Source organism: Pleurodeles waltl, chromosome 1_1 (assembly GCF_031143425.1).
Source record: "Pleurodeles waltl isolate 20211129_DDA chromosome 1_1, aPleWal1.hap1.20221129, whole genome shotgun sequence".
In the NCBI taxonomy this organism is placed as follows: Eukaryota; Metazoa; Chordata; class Amphibia; order Caudata; family Salamandridae; genus Pleurodeles; species Pleurodeles waltl.
In genome coordinates, this window is record NC_090436.1 from 203,932,329 (window position 1) to 203,954,567 (window position 22,239).

Below are 22,239 nucleotides of genomic sequence, written 5' to 3' on the forward strand. Positions count from 1 at the left end.
AATAATATGTTTAAGGAAAAAGGCATAGCCCGGCTGGAGCTCGGCGACCTGTGGGGCAGCTCACTGCCAGCGCCAGCTTTCAGAAAAGCAGTTAACAAATCAGCTAGGGTTCCAAGCCGACTGGAAGACATGGAAACTCTATCGAAGCGATCACATGGATGGCTAGTCCTAAACTCATATGCATTGGAGAAGGAATCACCTATCCTGTCTGCCCCACTAGCCCGAGAAACTAAACGGAGCCTCTTACGTTTGAGTTTGGGAGATATACCAACTCTTGACTTCCTACCAAAATGGAAAGTAGAGCAGTTGCAACCAAATATATGCCATCAGACCAGGGAGACCTTAATCCATATGGTTTGCATATGTCCAGCTCTGGGAAACCAGAAAAGGGAACTACTGAAAGGAGAATTTAATACCCTAGGAGTTCGATCCTGCAGATCGGCTGTTATGACAGCTCTCGACCAAAGTAACGAAAAGTTAAGTATCAGACTAATTCAGTTTCTGAGAATCTGTGCCGCACTGGTGGTCCCACCCAGTTTATCCAGTTCAACATAGGTAAAGAAAGGGACTATTTAGTTACTTAACACTACAGCCTAGTCTATAGATATTAGGTGTTTTCAACACGAGGGTCCTGTCCATTTTTTGCACTCTCAATAAAAGGCTGCATTGCTGAATAAGTTATTAAGGCCCTGGGGGTCCCTAATGTGTAGGCTCTGATTAACTTCAAATAATGTGTTTGTGCCTTAGAATTGTAATAGAGGTTTCTGTGTCCTAATCATGAGGGCTTCTTTTAATTTTTGTTTACTTTTTATTGTCTGTATAAGTTTTAAGATCAATTGATATTGGAGACTACTCAGTACAATAGCCCAGCATGTCATGTGGGAGGACCCAAAAACATGCTATTGTGTCTTTTATAGTTTTTATTAAGTAATAAAGTATTTTATGACACACAAAGGAATGGAAGACAGCAATGTTTGGACCCCAGGATGAGGATCACACACATAAAATTACCCAGTAACAGCAGATCTGCATGTTATTCCCCATCCAGATCTCAACAAAGTGGAATGCTCAGAGTTTTGGTGGGAGTGATGTTGTCTGAAATAGGTAGTTGCAGTCCTGTTATCTCCCCTTTTAAATTTTGGCATCTTTTAATGAGGCCCTTAGAGTTTATAATTATGAATAAAGAAAGATAATAGACATTTAAGCTGTCACACAAATTCTTACTAGAACAAATACCAAACAGGTTCATTCTCGTTACACTAATGTTTCACATTCTAAAAACACATCTGTTTTTCAGAGTAACTTGTTGACGTGCCTTCGATCTCCTGCCTCGAACAATTAGACGATCAGTCTTCGTAGACTTTGTCTGAAAAATAGATGCACATATTTCATTTGTAAATAGGCAAAAATTAGCAGCATGGAACAGAAAAAAGCGTCAGTGTCTAAACAAGAGGACGTGAAATTGGTTTAACTGAAGCAGTTTGCATGCTATCCTGTTCAAATATGGGGAGCAGCACATGTAAAGGTTGCTGCCCAAATGAAAATTCAAACCCTTTTATTCCAAAAGAGTGGTTATAGTGAAGTGGGGCAATTGTCTAAACTAGTGCTTAAAATAGATACATCACATGCACGTTAGACAGGTAACTCACAATACATTACAACATAACTAGCCAAAATAAGTAGCGAAGATTTCTTACATTGAAATGCATCTGGTTTTATTTTCTTGTAAAGTTTGCAGCACTATTTCTAGATTAAGTAGTTCTAGTCACTGGAGCGGTAGCCAAAATGAAAGGAACAGCCCTCTTGTTGGGACACAAATAGAGGCACAAAATGTTGTTCAGCATGATTTTCTTTTTCTGAGAATAAAATCATTTTTATGAAGCCAGAAAACTTTCAAAAGGCTGTTAAACACAAGAGATGTGGCTGGAGTGTACAGGGAACGTGCTTTAGTGAAACAAAACAAAGCATATTAAATAAATAAATGTTTGACACCTACTAGGCCAAAAGCTCAACGTTACAGGACACTTTTGAGTTATTTGCTGATAGACCGGTGTAGTTGCCTGTTGCAGACCTTTTGTTTACACTGTACCTGTAGTGGGATTTGGGTCAACCTGTTGCTCATGACTGGATGGCTTTGTTGTCTATCTCAGTTGTCTTCGCTTGATTCAATGGCTATCCTCTCTATTCTTGCATTTGTTCTGCCCAGTAGCATTTTGGTATCAGTTTTCTGATTTGGCTGACTTGTATCCTCCCACTGCTGATGTTGCTTGCATTCAGAGAACTACTTTTTCTTTTATCTTTAATGGCTGCATGGGAAGGAGTGCACATTTATTTTTGCTTTCCCTATTACTTTATCCTGCCCCTTCCCACTCTGTGTTGCTTCTGTCCAACCCCAGCTCGTCTGTTGCTATCACACCTCTCCTCTATCCATCCCGTTCCTTTTTTTAAATATCCCCCATCAACCCAGCTCCTCGGTTGCTCTCCCACCCCTCCCAATGTCTCGTGACCTTCCCCTTCCCCTCCCACTTAATGATGGTTCTTTTTTTTTTATTGTATCCACTGCACAATCTGCAGGTTTCCACCTTAAAATGATATTTTACACATTTCAAGATCACAGCCCACATGTGGGTATTCACAACCCTGAATATCAGGCACCAAAAATAGGCATCTATTTTTTTGAAAAAAACATTTTCTCCTATGACTGCATTGCATTCTTATGCATTCACTGCGGCTATCTTTGATGGGCATGTTTAATAATACAAATACATTGAAAAGGTGGCTGACGTTGATGCACACACATCCATGGCAACTATCTAACACAAAAAAGAATATTGGCAAAGCCATTAGTTGTTGTTGCTTGTTTTGCTTTACTTTTGACTGAGCCAAGATATACACACTGAAAGGAGTCGAAAAGATTCTCTGGTATGCACTTATTAATCTGAAGAAGACATTTATTATAGCTTTTGCAAGGTTCATGAAGGAAGGTTTGAATAGCAAAAAGTGAACTTTCAAAATGTGCAACGACAACGTAAGACTATGTATAAAGAATCTTCAATCTATGAATAGCAAATATATACATGCAAGGATACAAACACTTATATATTGATATACAGATATATATTCATACGCAAGACAAAGCAAATAATTAATAAAAAATCATCACCGTAGGGGCTGTCAGATGCTTCATCTTTCTCCTGCCAGCAAGAAGATGACCCCGTTCAACTGCGAGAAAGAGATCCCCACCCTCACGGGACAAATGTCAGGCATTTGACTTTCAAACCTGACCGAGATCTCGGAATTCATCGCTACTGAGCAGGGCCATCTTTTTATATCTTAAGGAACCATGGAAAGGGCTTTCTAGAAAAACCCTTCCTCTCAGAAGGAAAATATTCAAAAATGCTGGCTAGTTTAGGTAAAATTTGAAAGGAATGCGTTGAGAGGTGGCCACCATCCCAAGGCACTTTTCCCAAAGTCAAACAGTTCCCTGCCTGTAATAAACACCAGCCTGGTACGTTCTTATCGTACTGACTGCTTACCTCCTACATATTATGTACCAGTCCTAGATGATATTATGTCCTAACGCTTCGGTGAGAAGGAAAACATGCAGAAATGGAAAACACGTTGCATAACATGTTTGTATGGAAAAATACTTTAACGTGGCGGTGAAGCTAAGCTGAACATAAAATGGAGTCTAGGCTGAATACAAAATGGAGTCTATAACCAGTGACCACTAAAGTGACAGTAGGCAGCTAAGCCAGGTGCAAAGTGGTGCGACACGACATCAGTAGTCAACACACAAATAACACTACACTGCTGAAACCTGTTGGCTGTGCCAATGCTTGTTTAATGTTTGATGTTGCAATAGAAATAGATTTTGTAGGAAGGGTGCTAAATCGGCATATTACTCAAAACTAAGAAGTTGATTTATTTTGCCATGGAGTCGATATTCTAAGAATTGTGTTAACCCAATCATAAATTTGGATACTTTGGCTCTTATAACAGATAGGGGTTAATGTCGAAATTTACCAACGTTTGTAATAAACACCGCACCCCTGCAATTTGTCCCTGATGGATTTTGGCAGGTCAATCTTTCCAAAATTTACTGAGTGAAAAAAACGCACTGGAATCAGATAGGTGGAAAGTCTGTGGCGAAAACACAAATGTTGCTTGGAATTCCTCATTTTCCAGAGGAAAACTCGGAATAATCAGGATTTACCGCAGCAGTGCTATCAATATGTCCTGAGTGTAGTAAATACCTCACCATTTACCAACGACCTCATGAGCAGGGCCATTGAAAGACTGCACTTTGTTTACAAATCTTCGTGTTTGGCAAAACGGACAACACACATGTGCACCTAGTCTTTATCAATTTTATACCCAGGTTTTTTTTTTTTATGTTACTTGTCTGTCATTGCAGCATTTCCCGTTCAGGCTTTACAGCATGCTGAATCTGCAAAAGAAATTCTGCTGAATGGACTTGACATGTCGAAATCGGAGGAAGAAAAGAGAGAGATATTGGAAACTCTTGTGACTATCTACTACACGCTAGGAGCAGCCAACCTGATGCAAAACAAATATCCTTTCATAATTCATATATTTACATACACTTTACAAGTGCAAAAGTCTCACGTTAGTGGGTGTGTGTCTGTGTGCGTGTCACTCTTGGCGATGCTACGTACAAATAATGTTATATCACTATTATATGCAGATACAACATACAATTAGGTTTTACAATACAACAGAAGGTCAACATTGAAATATATGACATTTAAACTTCATCATATACCAGAACCAGTAATCATGTGTCCAATAATTCACTTAATGTGAACATAGGCATTGTTTCATTCACTTAGAATGCTATAGGGATAAAGAAATTTTAACCGATTTAGCATTTATGAAAATATAGAAAGAGGACTTGCATAATGCTGGCGGACTGTTCCATAAAGTCATAAAGTGAGGATAATACAATAACACCAATAAGTGAGAATTTGTGAAACTTGGGCCCTTATTTATACTTTTTGGTGCAAACTGCACTAAAGCAGTTTTGCACCGGCTTGCACCATTTCTGTGCACCAGCCGGGCACCATATTTATGGAATGGTGCAAGCCGGTTGCACTAAAATGACTTTAGTCGGTTGGGGCTGGCGGTATAGGAGAAGGGGGTTTAGCACCAAAAAATGACTTTAGGCAGGTTAGAGTAGAAAAAAAATGACTCTAACCAGATTAGCGTCATTTTATGGTGCTAAACCTACCATGCCACATGACTCCTGCCTTGGAAAAGGCAGGAGTCATGCCCATCACCCCAATAACCAGCACAGGGGACAAGGGTCCCCTGGGCTTGGCCATTGCACCATGTGCCATGTATGGGGGCCCATTACAGGGACCCCATGGCACTTTAAAAAATAAAATGCAATACTTACCTGTAATTATCTGTACTTACCTGGGATGGGGTCCCCCATCCTCCGCAGTTCCTCTGGTGTGGGTGGGGGTGCCCCTGGGGCCTGGGGAGGACATTTGTGGGCTTATTCCATGGTATTCCACCATGGAAATAGGCCCACAGGTCCCCTAACGCCTGCCCTGACCCAGGAGTTAAAAAACGGGGCAAAGCAAGCTTTGCACCATTTTTTGACCCCTCCTCCCTCCTGTGCACCATTTTTGCATAGGAGTATAAATATGGCGTTAAGGCCATAGAGTCATTTATTTTCACGGGAACACTTACCCTGCATTTCATTAAGGTAAGGTAGGTTTCCACTTCCAAAAAATGACTTTTAACTCCATAAATTTGGTTCTAGATGGTTCTAGCACCAAAGTATAAATATGGAGTTAGTTTTGCACCTAATTAGAGTTACAAAAAATTACGCTAATTTGGTGCAAACAGAGTATAAATATGCCCCTTGGTCTTCTAGAATGTGGTGATATAAGTATGGCAATAACAGGAACACTAGGAAAATATTAATTGCCCATATATATATATATATATATATATATCCCCTTATAACATACAGGTAGAATGTCTCCTTAAAGGATCAATTGGTATTCAGTCATTTTACGAACAGAGATACTAAGCAAATGAAAACCACTAAAAGAGGCTTCTGCCCATGCACAAATTGTAAGGCGTGCAAATTTAGCATCAAGGTAAATGTCTGATATGAGAACCAAAAAAGAGACCAGGAAAACACTATTGAACTCTCAGAACAATGTGGCAAGACCAGGGAATCTGGAATACGCTGATATTGTAACAGCATTTATGCACAGACCAGGAAAAAACGAATTGCTAACACTAGTATATCAAAGCAAACTTGTCCGCAATGTGCAATGTGCTATGTTGTATATATCAGAAAAACATAATCGATTGCTAAAATCCAGTATGTCTAGATGTCAAGAAATCTGGTATCTGTTAACACTGGTATGAGCAATGTTGGGCAGAAACCAGGAAACACATTTGATTACATGCAGAATTATAGTAAAGCCAAAAAGTCAATGAAAATGACAGTAGGTTACAATAGAACATAATTACCACCGAATCATCCCTACTTATAGTAATTACATGCAGCTCAATATTAAAGGGATGTTTTCACATTATCAAAAAAGAAGTTACCCGTTTTATGTCTTTTTGCCACAACCTGACTTTTCTTTGACTGCTAGACTGGAAGGGAATCGCTTTACAATCTGCAGAAGGTGGAGAAAATATTGGAGGAGTTACAGGCTTTGGAGGGACAAAAAGCCAGAGGATTGAAAATCTCAAATATAGATCTTGCTGTTTCACTGGGGAGGTAAAGCTAATTTGTAATATTTCATTACTGTTCGGATTGCACCAGACTTCAGGACATGTTTACACCATCTCAAATCATTGCAAAGAGGAACTTGGTGTGAAGAAAAATAAATACAAAATGAAGTGATTGTATTGGTATGTGCCAAAAGATGAATTACTTTTCTGAGACTGTCAGCTGATCCTATTGAATTGAATAAAAGTTCACTTATACTTGTTGGTAAATTCAGTGTAATTATTAATCCTCTGTTGAGCAGGGTCGCAGTGTTTCCATTTGACCAGCATAAGAGTCAGGAATTCTTATGTGGTCTAGACAATTTAATTGGCCCCTGGATATTTAAGTTATATTTTGCCCCAAGGAATTAACCTGTCTCATATTGAACAACAATTTGCATCCAGTTAGCTGCTATTCCTGTTTTAATTATCTAGTGGTATCGATCTGGTGTCCGTTTATAGTCTAAATCTGCTTTTAAATCAGTACAAATTTCTACCCACGTTATGATTTGCTCCACCTTACCTATTTCTGACCTAAAGTGCCCTCAGTCAAAAAGTCAGATGGATACAAAGATTGCTTTGTTCTTCGATAAAAGGAATTCATTTCTGTTTTTTACCTCACATTCTATAAATATGGATGCATTTCATGCTAAGAAGAGTGGTTATTTCTACTATGCTTCAATAATGAAATTATGCAGTTAGGGAATGCTACCTCTCAAGGTGACACAATATATATCTAATTCATGAAAAAATCTTATATAAAGAAATTTCTCTGATAATCTTGTTCTGAGGTTCAGAATGTAAAAGCATTTCTACATAGAGAAAATCTATTCTCTGTGCAGAAACCCAAAAAAGAAAAATGTGTCATTGCACATGGGAATTATCTTTTCCCAAAGTGTATATTGTACTGAGCTTACAACTCCACATTAGAATTGGAGAAAAAGTCACATGGCTTTCTCAGTAGTACGACTGCAACTGCAACCTGCAACTAAGGGAACTTTCCAGGCAGACTTCTGAAATAGTTTCTAGAATGAAACACATGTAAAAGTACATTCAAGCAGAAGTGTAAATCTCTGCAAATACTTTTACCTTTTTTGTGAATTCGGCCCTTTGTAAGTCAAAGATTACCAAACAGTGCAGCTGCGTGGTATGCAAAAGACATCTTGGGGAGTTTCAGAAAGTTCACCTGGGAATGCCTTCTGCCCATTGCTTGCTATTGGCTTTGTGGTTTGTAAGTCACGTTTTCTGGCTTTCCATTTGCTGATTTTCTTTAGGCTTCCCAGCTGAAGTTTGCACCTCCCCATGCCAAAGCCATGTTTACATTGTTATTCTACTAACTTGTTTTCTGTAATTAACAGGCCCGTAAATCTTGTTCTTATCCCATCACATTTACTGGGCATTCAAATACCAAGGACATATGTCAAGTTGTGTCTTCAAGGAAGCTGATCTTTATTTTGCTTTCAGCTGTGTTCAAAGCGAGAACGTTTACAGGAAGGAGCAATGCAGCATACTGTCTCCTTGGAACCTGCTTGCCTCCTCCCCCCTTTTTCAATTTTATTTTAGACATAGCAATCTGAAAAGGTATCTCGTTCTTCAGCTGCACAAAACATTTGTGGGGTATGGGCTTCATTGTCAGGGTGGGTGGAAGCATGCACATTTCTGAAATAATGTTTGAGAACTATTACCTGCAAAAAGAAAACTTTCACTGAACTTGAAATATTCTGATGGACTAGTACTACTAAGATGAAATAGCTCTGCATTTGAATGAAATATATTTTTGGAGTGTTTTAACACTTTTTTGCAAATAAAGGTGGTCTGAAAGTTAAGTGTGCCGGACACCCTTGCTACTTGCTTTCTTTCATGTCGATTAACTTGAAAATAAATGCTAGCCCATTTTCAACAGGGAGCTTGGGGGGCGGCACATGCAAAGTTCAGGAGATCGCTTGCAGACCGCACTGGTTTAGTCTGATATTGTTAGTCTGATTGTACTACTAAAATGAAACAGTTCTGCATGTGAATGAAATACATTTTTGCAATTTTGGAAAGACTTTTTCATATTTTACACTTTTTTTGCAAAATTCCCCTTCTTTGATGAGTCCATTTAAATTATGAAACTGCCTTTTTAGGAACAACTTACAAACTGGCATCACAGTCTCCGTTTCAATCTAACATATGGTGATCTTGGGCAGCTCTCACTATCAAGCACAGGACATGATAATTTTGCAGCAAAGAGCCAGACACTTTGTAACACAATTTAACAAGGATTGTTTTCCACTATGATGAGTAAAGCATATGCTTTATTTATGATCTCTGTGGCAACTTGTTCTGGAGAGTTGGATAAGTTTAAAGGCACTTTTAATTAAAGCTTTTGTGTTTATGTTTAGCTAAACATTAATTATGTATTCCATTTGCAACTGTGCCTTCCTCGGAACACATATACTATTGGATATAAACAATTTGCTCAGTTGTCTTTGCAGGCACTAGGGTCATGATTTGAATGGTGCACCAGGTGCAGTGGCACCAGAGCCAGACGGTCTAGGAAAGCCACTGAAAAACAATTATTGCTCTCTCAAGCTCTTCATCTAGCTCTCTCAGCCTCTGCTTATGAACTAGGAGCCATCCCTCTTGCTCTGTTTTCCCCTCAGGGCACTGCCCTCCTCATCAGAGTAGTCCTCGTCCTCAGAATCATCTGGTATGGTTGCTTCCCAGCATTTCATCTCATACTGACACAGGGCTGTCTCAAGAACCCACTTTTGGGAACTTCTCTTCACAGCCAGCTCCCTTACCTTGCAGAAAACTTTTAGCTCCCTCATTGTATGGATCTCCAGGTCCATTCTACAAAGGCTTCACAGGTGCACCCACAAACCAGAGTTGAAAATATCACAACACCTCCAGGAGGATACCAGAGAGCATAAGAGGAAAAAACATTTTGTGGTTGTGTAATGGTGTGCACTGAAAACAGTAATGTACACTTAATCACTGTATGTCAAGTACAAATACAAGTTCCATCCTCACCGCTGATCACCAATGTTAGAAATAGGGTCTCTGGTTGGCAGCCAGTTTGCACTTTGTTAAAGCAGGGACCCTCACTCTTGCCAGGGCATTGGAGATACACACTTAAGATAACCCTTGCTCGCCCCCTTGGTAGTTTGGCACAAGCAGTCAGGCTTATCGCAAAGGCAATGTGTAAAGTATTTGTACCAACACACCCAGTAATACAGTAGAAATACTACAAAATGGACATACCACCAGTTTAGAAAAATAGGCAATATTTATCTAAATCAAACAAGACCAAAAACAACAAAAATCCAACACAAGTAAAGTTATGAAATGTTAAATAAAAAAGAGTCTTACTCCATAGGACACAATGAATGCATTGTTGTTACACAAAGTACCTGGTTTGCGTCAAAAATAAAGATGCATGGGTGAGTGTGCGTCGATTCCTTACTCGCAAGTGAGGATGTGGGTCGTTTCTTCCCAAGCTACGTAGGTGATGCGCTGTTTTTCTCTCCTGTAAGAGAGCGGTGCATAAATGTCCGCACGGGCACCTCGGGTCTGGAAAGGTTCAAGTCGATTTTGAAGCCCAGCAATGATGCATGTGAAATCCGATCACACGATGACGAGGAACTGCGCTGCATGGGGTTTGCATTGTTTTCAGCAGCCGCGATGCAGGTGATTTGTCGATTTCCCAGCGGCAATGCAGGTGGTGCATTGCTTTTTCAGCCGTGATGCAGGTGGAGTGTCTTTTTTACAGCCGCGTTGCAGGTGGTGCATTTAAATTTTCCCCACACGACTCCTGTGTGTGGATTTCAGTCTTTGTTCCACCAGCTTCACCTTTCAAGGGCCCTGTGTCTGGATAGGGCACCACTTGGCAGGGAAGAAGTCTCAGCAGAGAGTCTAGGTGCTGGCAGAGGAAGTCTTTGATATACCTGAGACTTTAAAACAGGAGGAACTTCACAAGCAGGGATATACCACAAAGTCCAGTCTTTGTCCTCTTTCAGGCAGAAGCAGCAACTGCAGGCCAACCCAGCGAAGCACAGTTAGAGGCAAAGGGGCAGTATTCCTCCTTCAGCTCTTCTCCTTGGAAGAGGGTCCTCCTGAGTCCAGAAGTCATCTAAAAATCTGGGGGTTTGGGTCCACTACGTATACCCCTTTCTGCCTTTGAAGTTGGCAAACTTCAAAGGAAAGTCTCTGTTGCTCACAAGATCCTGCCTTGCCCAGGGCTGGCTCCAGACTCACACCAGGGGGTTGAAGACTGCATTGTGTGAGGGCAGGCACAGCCCTTTCAGGTGTAAGTACCATCTTCTCCCTCCACTCTAGCCCAGATGGCCCCTCAGGATATGCAAGCTACACCCCAGCTCCCTTTGTTTCACTGTCTAGTGGAGATTCAAAAACAGCCCAACTGTCAGTTTGACCCAGACAGGGAATATACAAACAGGCAAAGTCACAGAATGGTTTAAGCAAGAAAATGGCCACTTTCTAAAAGCTGCATTTTTAAACTGACAATTTAAACAAAAAACTGTACCAAAAGATGTATTTTTGAATTGTGAGTTCAGAGGCTCCAAACTCCACATCTCTATCTGCTTCCAAAGGGAAACTGCGCTTAAAAGTTATTAAAAGGCAGCCCCCATATTAACCTATGAGAGAGATAGGCCTTGCAACAGTGAAAAATGAATTTGGCAGTAATTCTCTGTCAGGACATGTAAAAGCACACTAGTACATGTCCTACCTTTAACATACACTGCAACCTGCCCATAGCGCTACCTAGGGCCTACCTTAGTGCCTTACGTGTATTAAAAAGGGAAGGATTGGGCCTGGCAAATGGGTACACTTGCCAGGTCGAATTTTGGCAGTTTAAAACTGGACACACAGACACTGCAGTGGCAAGTCTGAGCCATGTTTACATGGCTACTCATGTGGTTGGCACAATCAGTGCTGCAGGCCCGCTAGTAGCATTTTATTTACAGGCCCTGGGCACTTCCAGTGTACTTTACTCTTGACTTACTAGTAAATCAAATATGCTGATCATGGATAAACCAATCAACAATACAATTTATACAGAGAGCATATGCACTTTAGCACTGGTTAGCAGTAGTAAATTGCCCAGGGCCCTAAAGCCAACAAAAACGGGTCAGAAAAAATAGAGGAAGGAGGCAAACATTTTGGGGCTGACCCTGCAAAAAGGGTCAGGTCCAACACTATATTTTACTACTAAACAAGCAGTCACAAATGTGATTACCTTGAAGGCACTAAGGCCATGATTTGAATGGTGCAGCAGGTGCAGTGGCCTGGGGGACAAATGCTCTAGGAAGCCCACTGAACACCGGTTATTGCTATATGTCATTACTAAATCAGAAGTCACAAATTCAAATACCCTGTAGATACTAAGGCTGCAATTTGAGTGGTGCAGCAGGTGTAGTGCACTGAGGCCAAAAGCTCCAGGAAGCCCACTGAACACCGATTATTGCTATATTTTACTAGTAAACAAGCAGTTACAAGTGCAATTACTTTGCAGGCACTAGTGTTGTGATGTGAATGGTACTGCAGGTGCAGTGGTACAGGGGCCAAAAGGTCTAGGAAACCCACTGAACACCAATTATTGCTATAGTTTACTACTAAACAAGCTGTCACAAGCAGGCACTAGGGTCATGATTTGAATGGTGCAGCAGGTGCAGTGGCACAGGGGCCAAAATGTCTAGGAAACCCACTGAATATCAATTGTTGCTATATTTTTCTACTTCCCGCAGCTCGGAACCAGCTATGATGATATCTCTCTGCCCCCTAGTGACCGTCTGCCGTTCCAGTGCTCTCTGTCGCACCACCTCCACCGCTGCCCTCGCAATTCCTGACCCTTCCTCTAACCCCTCTCAGGCTTCCTCCCTCGCAGGCTTCCTCTTCTTCTCACCTAGGAAACTGGCACACCTTAAGTGTGTGGATCATCTTTTTTCACAGTATGTGCAGCTTTTATAAAAAAAAAAAAACACTTACAAGTTTGATACAGCATTTCAGTGCTTTATAAGAGCATCAGTTATAAGTCACAAAGAAGCTTTTTTATAGCACTGGGGAGATTACTTGATTTGGCCAGGATCACAGGATATTGAGCCTGCGCCAAGACTGGCACCCAGTTCCCCAAGTCAGCAGCTTTTTCTGTTTCTTCACATCTTTATTAAAATCATCTGCAACATGTACAAAAAGCATTGACAAACACATTAGATGTCGCATTAGTGAAACCTATTGACTTTGCCAATGCTTGTTCTTTATCATTACCTATAATATGATCTTGAAATACATGCCTTCAGGATGTGCGCTGTACAAAAACTTCTGCAAGTATTTTGTTTAAGGAATAGTTTTCAAACATGAATTTTGAAACGTTCATGCTTCCACCCACCCACCCTGACAATGCCAATAGTGAACTAAGAGGCAAGTCAGTTATGTGCTCCCTTTGGATGACCTGCATTGCTCTGCTACATGGCCAACATGTTAGTAATATCAATAGCTGGAGAATCTCAAACTCATATATTTCTTAAACATGGACCTTTATGACTATAACATAAAATGTACTATGCTAGGCTACTAGATACTTCTAAATGTTGAAAATGGGATTCTGTGTGAAGTCCACCCTCTCTTATTTTTGTATGTAAAAATGTAAGTGGCTTTTTCAACAGTGGCTGGAAGAAAATATGTAATATTTTGGCAACTAAGCAATTGCAATTCGATAATTCAGGATTTCAAAGGCCAGAAAAAGACAGATACATCCATAAATTATTGGAGATATTAATTTGAAAACGTACAGTAGATTGTTTAATCCTAACGTCAAGGTACGAAACCTAACAAGTATTCTTAAAATGTATATTGTCAGATTCTCCCTCCCGAGTCCTTCCTGAGAGACAGGCTGTCTACACTGTGTTGTTTTTTGGCTCATAGTGAAAATGAAAGACAATATGATACAGTCTAGTAGAGGCCAGGATGGAATGTTTGTGCGTCAATTTACTGCCAAGATATTAAGAGTATCCAAAGATTTTTAATAACAGCAAATTGTCTCAAAATATTCAGACATGACATTTTATGACTCCTTTCTCCAAAGAAAACTGACTCTCTGAGAGCATGTCTGTGAAGATTTGGTATGCTGTTAGATGAGGGCTAGGAGGGTGCCTGACATAGCAGTACTCTGCTACAAACAGGGTTTTCTCTTTCTCTTAGGGCATGTGCGCTCCAGAACAAACTGAGCTTGGCTGCCGGATATTTTGCGAATGCCATTGATATTGTGAATATGACTGAAGGAGATCGAGTGCCTCAGCTAATAAGCATTTATCAGGAGATGGCTAAAGTGGAGCAGCTGAGGAGCAGGCATGACCGTGCCATTGAGCACCTACTGCAGGTAAGCTTAAGAGAACTGTCTAGCTCTTTTGATGGTTGCTTTTGTGATAAACAGTCACTGAAAGCTTTGCAAATAAATGAGTATTACAAAGTTCTTGTGTTTATGAGCAGCTGGCTATATCAGTGTAATTCAATGAAATTGCATTTATTTTATTGTAAGCAATATTAGATATATACATATTTCAATTTTATTTATAATTCATTTGAATTCTTATAAACTGTAGTATACTCATAACAAGTGGCAGCTAAATTATGGTGAAACCAATATAAATATGAAAACAAAAAAGCATGCATCCTGATAAGCAATGTTTAAAGTATACAATTCAGGTAAAATGTAATTAAGCGCTTTGTTCTTAGAATCGAAAACTGCTTAGGCAATGGTTAGAAAGATAAAAGTAGACGTGGAAATGTACATTCCCACGTGAATGTCTAACATTTGTTCCAGTTCACAAACGTTTCAGTATTACACCTGGAAAGCTGATCGAGTCACAGGATTCCACGCGCACTCCTTGAAAAGCTGTGTGACTTTTTAGGGTCGAGCCTGCGTTGCATGCGCTCGCGCATGCGTATCGCAGCGAGACTCTTTTGTATTTAGAAAAGGGCTCGGAGCCCTGTCAACTTCACGTCAGTGTTTTTTATTGGTTCGTGGGCTTCCCTAATAAAATCTGCTTGCTTTCATTAGTCGAAGGCACGCATACGTCATGCCTTTTCCGGTGGCTAGCCCTCCTCGAGCGCAGCGACCAAGTACAGAAAACATGCGAGGCTCGCTGTTTTCCATCGGGCTCATGGACTTTTTCTTCTCTAATTTACGAGCGCGATCTCGCTTGGCAGAAGTCGAGCGCTTTACATACTTGATTCCACTTTTTCGGGTTATGTATATAAATGCACTTTGCCCGATAGGTGAAAAGTCGGGTTAAGAGTTTACAACGCGATCAGCTCTAACATGAGCAAACGCGAGACCCCTTGCATTGTAAATGCTTGTATTATTTATGGCAATCAATGGTACAACTAAACTAGAAAGCAGAACAGATTTTGTATCTTTCTAACAAACATCTTTTGAAATATCGTTTCCATTCTGTTCTGCTTGTCCGTTGTGGAACTGAGAATATTGGCAGACTCATAAAAAATTGTAAGACATTTATAGAACTGAAAATATCGGCAGACTCATAAAAAATTGTAAGACATTTACCACAAAAAACAGAACACGGTACACTGATTGATTTGACAAATCTGGCTACATGCGGTCTTAAAAAGCATAATACACAAAGGAATAAATAGCAAGAACAATATCTTCGAACGATAATAAAAATGATATACCAAAACCTAAAATGTTTACTCCAGTCCTGGGAGTCCTCTGACACACGGGATACAAAAAACGCACTCAACTGTGTGAGCAATCAGCACGTTAAACAAAAAGCGAGTTTAAGGTCCGCTCTTCGATCGAGAGATCTTAAAGGGTTTTACAAACGGCCGCTGAAGTGGATCGGGAAGCATGAAGCGCCATCGAAAATGAATGGACAAGGGAAATTCCTATGAGATTATTTTACTTGGGCAAGATTTTCATTTCAGTAAATTTAAACTAATTGTTTTCTAGCCTAAATACAATTTGCTAGATATGAATGCACAGATTATAAAGCAATCCTACACACGTAGAAACTCCCAAGCAAACTTTGCGGTGCTGAATTCACGAGGATGCAATACATACAATTCCACTCACAGACAAAGCCTAAAAGAAATGGACAATAAAAAATGCGAGGGGCAGCTATTATCATGATCACACTGTTTGACGTGGGAATCTTGGTAAATTGGTACAGGATGAAACTAGAACATTTTGTACAATCGTTTCCAAGAGTGGAATGTATATCCTCTGTAACTCTGACGTACTACTCAAATAAAAATACACCAAAGCAGCGTCGCCTGCATTCTATACACCACCCGCCTCTCCTAAGGATCTAAAACCGAGCCTAGCAAACTCTGTAGTGTACAGGCACTCGGGGTCGGGATTACATGTCCTGGTAACGCCAGGCATGTACATTGTACCAATAAACGGACTTTTACATTGAATTATCCTTTTTTTTTTTTTTTAACTACTACTGATAAGTTCAGTACATTTACTCTTTTTTTTTAACAGTGACACACCCTAGTGTGGTGTGTCTGAACTAAAAAGAAGGTAGGACGCCAGGGATTCAATCTCTCTGAGAATTAGAACACACGTTGGTGTAGTGTTTTGATCTTGGTGTTTTACTCACAATGGCAAGGTTGCACTTGACCCATGGCAGCAGGACTTTTGATGTGATAAGACAGCTGGTGTTCCAGTCTCGTTGTAGTCCTTTAAAGCTACATATATAGTTGCACAGGTGTAGAGTTGTGCCAGTATAAGATTCAGTTTTAGAGAAGAAGTGTTTCAGACATACAATTGTTGAACTGTGCAGATAAAGAATTGTGCAGAAGCAGTGGTAAAGCTGTCTTCATGTAGTGTTGCTGTCGTACTACTACTAGAGGTGTGCGCCCGTGTTGGGAAGCTCAAAACATGCTGTTTCTACAGATGCAGAGTCGTAAATGTGCAGTTGCAGAATTGTTGTAGATTTGTAGCGGTAGTGCTGTTGGAGATCTGTGTGATTGCTACTTTGCCTGGTTGCAGATTTGTAGTGTATGAGCAGTTGTAGTGTAGCAGTGTTCATGGGGCTGTTCAGTAGTAGTCCTGTAAGCATGCATTTCTGGACGTTTCTTGCCACTTTCGATTCATAACTGTGATGCTACTGAATTGGGCATCTGCAGGTTTTCTGAGGACGTGCTGCTGTTGAGTTGCAGTTGCATAGATGATGTAAAGTGTGCAAATTAGTTGTAGGGTTGCAGCTATGTGGCTGTAGTGAGGCAATATTTTGAGAGCTGGTCTTGAGATGGAGTTCAGAGTTGTAAGTGTTTTTCATGATGTGCAGTTCTCATTTCAGATGTGCAGTTTAGCTATGTGCATTTATACCACTGCACAGATGCACAGCTCTAGTTGTGCAGTTGTAGAATTGCAATGCTGCAGATGGGCACTGTTGCACCTGTAAAGTGTTTCAGATAAGCCATAGAATAGTTTTCCTTGTAGTAATTGCAAATTTGTGCAGCTTCAGTGGTAGCTAGTTGTGGTGGTTTTGTTTCAACGGAACCGCTTCTGTTGTTATGCAGTTAAGTTCTGTGCTAGAACTGCTGTGGTTGTGACTGTACAGAGTTTTTAAACTGTGCACCTCTAATATATGTGCACAACTGTAGTGCACTAGTTAGGCAGTTGCAATATTGTAGCTGTGCAGTTTTACAGATAACTATGCAGATGTATAGTTGTACTGCTGAGTAGATTTGTGTAGTTGCAGAATTTTGAAGCTGGAGTCAGGTAGCTGTTGTAATTGTGCAGTTGCAGAAGTGTTGTAGATGCACAGCTGTGCACTGGTAATCTTGTTAATGTACAGCTGTAAAGTTGTGAACTGTGTACTTTTAGCATTGTGCAACTGTAGTTTTTTTTGTTGGTCAACAGCAGATGTACAGTTATAGTGTTGTTGAATTATGCAACTCTAGTGTTGTAGTTGTTCACTTAAAGTGCTGTAGATGCAGCAGCAGCTGTACAATTTTAGTGCTGTTGCAATTATCCAGTTCTAATGTGCTGGTTGATAATTTGAACTGTTGCAGATGCAAATTTTCACTTGTGCTGTGGTCGATGTATACGTTTAGCTGTAGTGTTGATATAGAGATGTGACATGATACAGCTGTGCAGTTACAGTGTTCAGGTCGAGCACAAGCACTTTGACCGCTTGTAAGTATTGTGGGCTTTTAACCACACCCACCACATGCCCATCACCTTCACTTGTTCGTAGGCTTGCCTTTCAAAACTCCTTTATCATTGGTAAATGCTTTACATTTGTCACTCCTTGGGGTGGTTTTGCTGCCGCCTTGCAGACTGCCCCTGTTACATGGATAATTGCACAACTGCCGATACGTTTCACTGCAAGCAAACTTCCTTTTCCATTTGTGTCTCTCCTTTGAGCTCATGCTCAAGGCGGCTGTGGTGCTTTGAATCGACTTGCTTATGTCAACCTTTTTACTTTTCATTTTTTCAATTTAAGAGGCAAAAAAGTCCTGTTGAATTTACAACGCTAATAGCTCTAACTCGAGCAAATGCGAGACCCATTGCATTGCAAATGCTTGTTTAGTCATAGCCATTTTCCAATATGGACTTTAACAAGCAATACAATTCCTCGTTAGAAAAAGATGACATTGACGTACAATTGCATTTAAAAAAAAAAAAAAATTCCGAGATGGAAAACATTTTCTACCAGTACGTCCGACCAGGTCTGAGTGTGTTCTGTTCCTCTTCCGACGCTGAAATGAATTTATTTACTCAAGCCCATGTGTGGTGTAAATTTATGACCATTTCTAGAGTGGACAAATGTGCGACAGGAGTGAGTCCTCATAAACACGTTTGTGGGTGTGCACAAGCTCACTGCCCAAGTACGCCTTGCAAGGGGGAATAGGCATGATGCCTTTTGTTAAGGTCCTTTGAGATAACGCAGTGACATTCATGTGGGTCCTGTGTTGTCACTTGATTGTCTTAGGTAACTCTGCACCTGAAGGCCAAATCTAATGAATGAACTTTTCCCAGAAAAACTTTCAGTTGAGACGTTATGGTTACCTGCTAAACTGAAAAACTTTGAAATCCCCCCCGACAGAGCCCCATACACTACCCTTACTCTAAAATCACAAATTACTTTAATGTTAACTTTCCTAATGACATCACCAATGATCCCGGCTGATGCCACGAATTATTTATTTTACACATCTGTGTGTTTATAGTAAAGCCACCAATATGTTAACAGTAGTATGTATCTCGCCTAACATATAATAAATATTAAAGTTTGATGACTCAGTGAGGAAAAAAATAATTTAACTTTTGCAACTGTGTCACACCTGTGAAGAAATGCAGGAATTTTGAGAGAAAATTCAGCACAATAATTCTGTTCATACTCTCCGCAAGAGCAGGTAGATGACTGTGGCATGGCAGCCACCATAATATGTTGTGATACACTTCTGTCCAAACAAATGTGCTGCACACTTCATAAGCAGAATTATTAAAGATTTATTCCTCAGACCCCCAGAGCGGCCAATCTGCTCCAGGCCAACCAACCATCTGCTCATAATCCTAAACATAACATTCCACATACTTCCAATGAGAGAATGGAACTATGAGCACACACCATTTCAAAAGGAATGTGGAATTACTACAGTAATAATATCATGCCATTGTGTACTGCTAGGAAGTGTAACTGCAAACACTTTCCATGTCCATGTGCTGTTTGTGAGGAAACCAGGTTTTAACAGCGGTACTGCATCCTTACAACTACATTTAGATATATTTCTGTAGTGAAACATCAAGAATATATTTGAATTGCAGATGAACTGATTCAGCTTACTGTTGTAGGCTTTGCTGGTGTATGTATTCTCTGCAAGGTCATCTCGAGGTTGTCAGCATTACTACAGTGTTGCAACTGGATTTACCGTGTAAGTGTATTCATCTCCAGATAATGTAACGCGTTGCTGCATCAGTGATGTCAGTCATGGTGTCATGAGCAGTGCACTGGAGGAAGTTATGTTTGAGGAATTTCAGTGACTTGGGGTTTAGAACTACCTAACCTTCATTCACTTAATTTTTGTCTGGATTTTTTTCCATGTTTTCATAGTGCGTTATTCATTGTTTTTAGTAGACAATCAAATATATGTTAATGAAAGTTTTTCAAAATAATCAGTGTATGGCGCTTCATAAATAGAAGGGAATCAATGTTTTGATCCCATTACCAATGGATGGATCTTGCAAACTTTTCAGTTTAGATGTGACATGCTGGTTTTGCTAGTGGCTAGAACCAACTCCATCCATAGCAGTCTTTCTTCTAAGCCACAGTCTAACTCAATGTCCAACTAAGATATCTCACACTTTGATGTGACCTATTATGTTAAATAGATCCTGATTTCTGTTACAATTGCCAAGGATTTGTATTAGGTACCATCAAAAACATGGGAAAGAAGGAGGACTGAAGAATGTGAGGGCAAAATGTACACTTGTTTCAACCTCGATGGGCCCCTTGTCATGATTTTCTTTATTAGGATCAAACATTTTCTAGCTTTCATGTCAAGAATTTTCAATTCTATTAAGGACACGGAGGCGAGGATTATGCTTCTCTTTCTATGCTTTATTTTTTCACAGCAGCCAATGAAAAACCTTTAATATAAAAAACTTAATTTCCCATGACCTATCGATCACATGACCAACCATAGAGTATCCACTATAAAACCCCAAAGTCCTGAACTCTCGTCCTCTTTCTTTGCAACAAAATAAACAAAGTCTCAACCTGGAACTTGCAGAAAACAGTCCTTGCATGAACAACTGAACACAAGTCTAAACAGACCATCCAGTTTCTTAGAAGATCCTGAAACCACAACTCCAACTGAAGATCTCAAAGGAAAACGACTCACAGATGACGAACCAGCGAGCTTCAAGATTGTTTCTTGTCATTTCCTAGGAATAAAGAAAAAACTGTAAAAACTATTCCCCAAAAGAACTAACTATATAAATATCATAATGGGCGGGAATATATTAAACACTTTAACTTTGTAAAACCTTAACAGTAGTCCTTGGCCCACTTCTTCAGAAATGTGACCATATGGGATCCACCTCCGGAGTGTCTGATACCTTTCCAGCAAGATCTGGGCATGGGCATTCAGAGTGATCTCCGTGGGATCAAAGGTGAGTACTTTAGGTGGATTTGGGCCGAGATCGGATCCGCGGTCCTGTCGCCTTTTCTTACTGGGACCCGGAATATCAACCTGGTCGCTGTCGGACGAATCCTGGGATGAGGAATCCGAACCCAAAGCGTCTGGATATTTAGAATTATCATTGGAAGTAGACGCTTGTGAAGAATAACTATAGCCATGGTCCGCCAGGACGGAAGCTGAAAACTGTTCAAAGGCATCAGAGTGCCAGCGTTTGCCCTGGGACTTCCCTTTAGCTTTGCCACCAGGATTAGAATTTTGCAAGGTTGCTTCTGAGAATGGCAGGGAAGGGAGCCGGCCATGCTGGTGCGCAAAACCTTTCAGGTGCGAAGTCAAGGGTCCTAAAGCCTTCGCCAACGCTTTATTGACTGAATATTGGACGCTAGAATCACGAGCCTCGACGAGGCTGTGTTCAAAAGAAGGACCCAGGTCTTGGGTCTCACGTTGTGCCTCATAAGGGTCATACTGCTCCATAGTGCTTGTTTCTGAAGGCAAGGACCTCACACTGTAAATAAGTTGTATATTTAAAATATATATATGTATAGCAAAGCTATAAGTAAAGGGGGAGTGTGGCCCCTGCAGGCGAGATAATTGTTAAAGAGAGGAGGGAGACGCCTGCCAAACACTCTAGGCAGAGCCTATTCAGAATTTTACTACCCTGGCCCACAAGAAAGCACCAGGGCGTCAGGAGCCACTACAACAAACTGCCTAGGGAGCAAATGTCAAACTGGAGAACAAAGAGACACACGAGCGGTGAAGCGCACCGCTAACGCTCTCCCCAGTCTCCCGCCGCGGTAAACTGAAAAGACTAGACTAGACAGTAAAGGTCGCGGCCATCCAAGATGGCGGCCGCGACCGGCCCCACTCCCGCTCCACAGTATGATAGGTCCGCGAGAGACTCGCGCCCTAAGGAGGCCGTAGCGCTCACAAATACCTGAAAGGAAAAATGCAAATACCAGCGTTACACAGCCGGAACAATAACAAGCGGCACACGCTCCAATGTCTAATTGCAAAACACCAAGGCGCGCGCTGAAACGCTTATTCAATCAAAGGTAAAAAGTAGAGACGACTTAACTGGCTGCCGAGCAGCAAAGAAAGAGGACGAGAGTTCAGGACTTGGGGTTTTATAGTGGATACTCTATGGTTGGTCATGTGATCAATAGGTCATGGGAAATGAAGTTTTTTATATTAAAGGTTTTTTATTGGCTGCTGTGAAAAAATAAAGCATAGAAAGAGAAGCATAATCGGAGCCTCTGGTCCTGACATAGAATTGCTGCCCGTGTGAGGACCTCTCCAGCC

At 40.7% G+C, this 22,239-nt stretch overlaps 1 protein-coding gene across 3 annotated transcripts in view; it reads left to right on the forward strand.

Moving 5' to 3' along the window:
* The window catches only part of TTC23L (tetratricopeptide repeat domain 23 like), an 82,591-nt gene that overhangs the window by 32,985 nt on the left and 27,367 nt on the right, over positions 1-22,239 (forward strand). For all 3 annotated transcript variants that reach the window (XM_069220664.1, XM_069220675.1, XM_069220655.1), the window contains 3 exons: positions 4,418-4,574; positions 6,647-6,772; positions 13,963-14,140. In XM_069220664.1, coding sequence (XP_069076765.1) covers positions 4,418-4,574; positions 6,647-6,772; positions 13,963-14,140 — 461 coding nt within the window. The remainder of the gene's footprint in view (positions 1-4,417; positions 4,575-6,646; positions 6,773-13,962; positions 14,141-22,239) is intronic.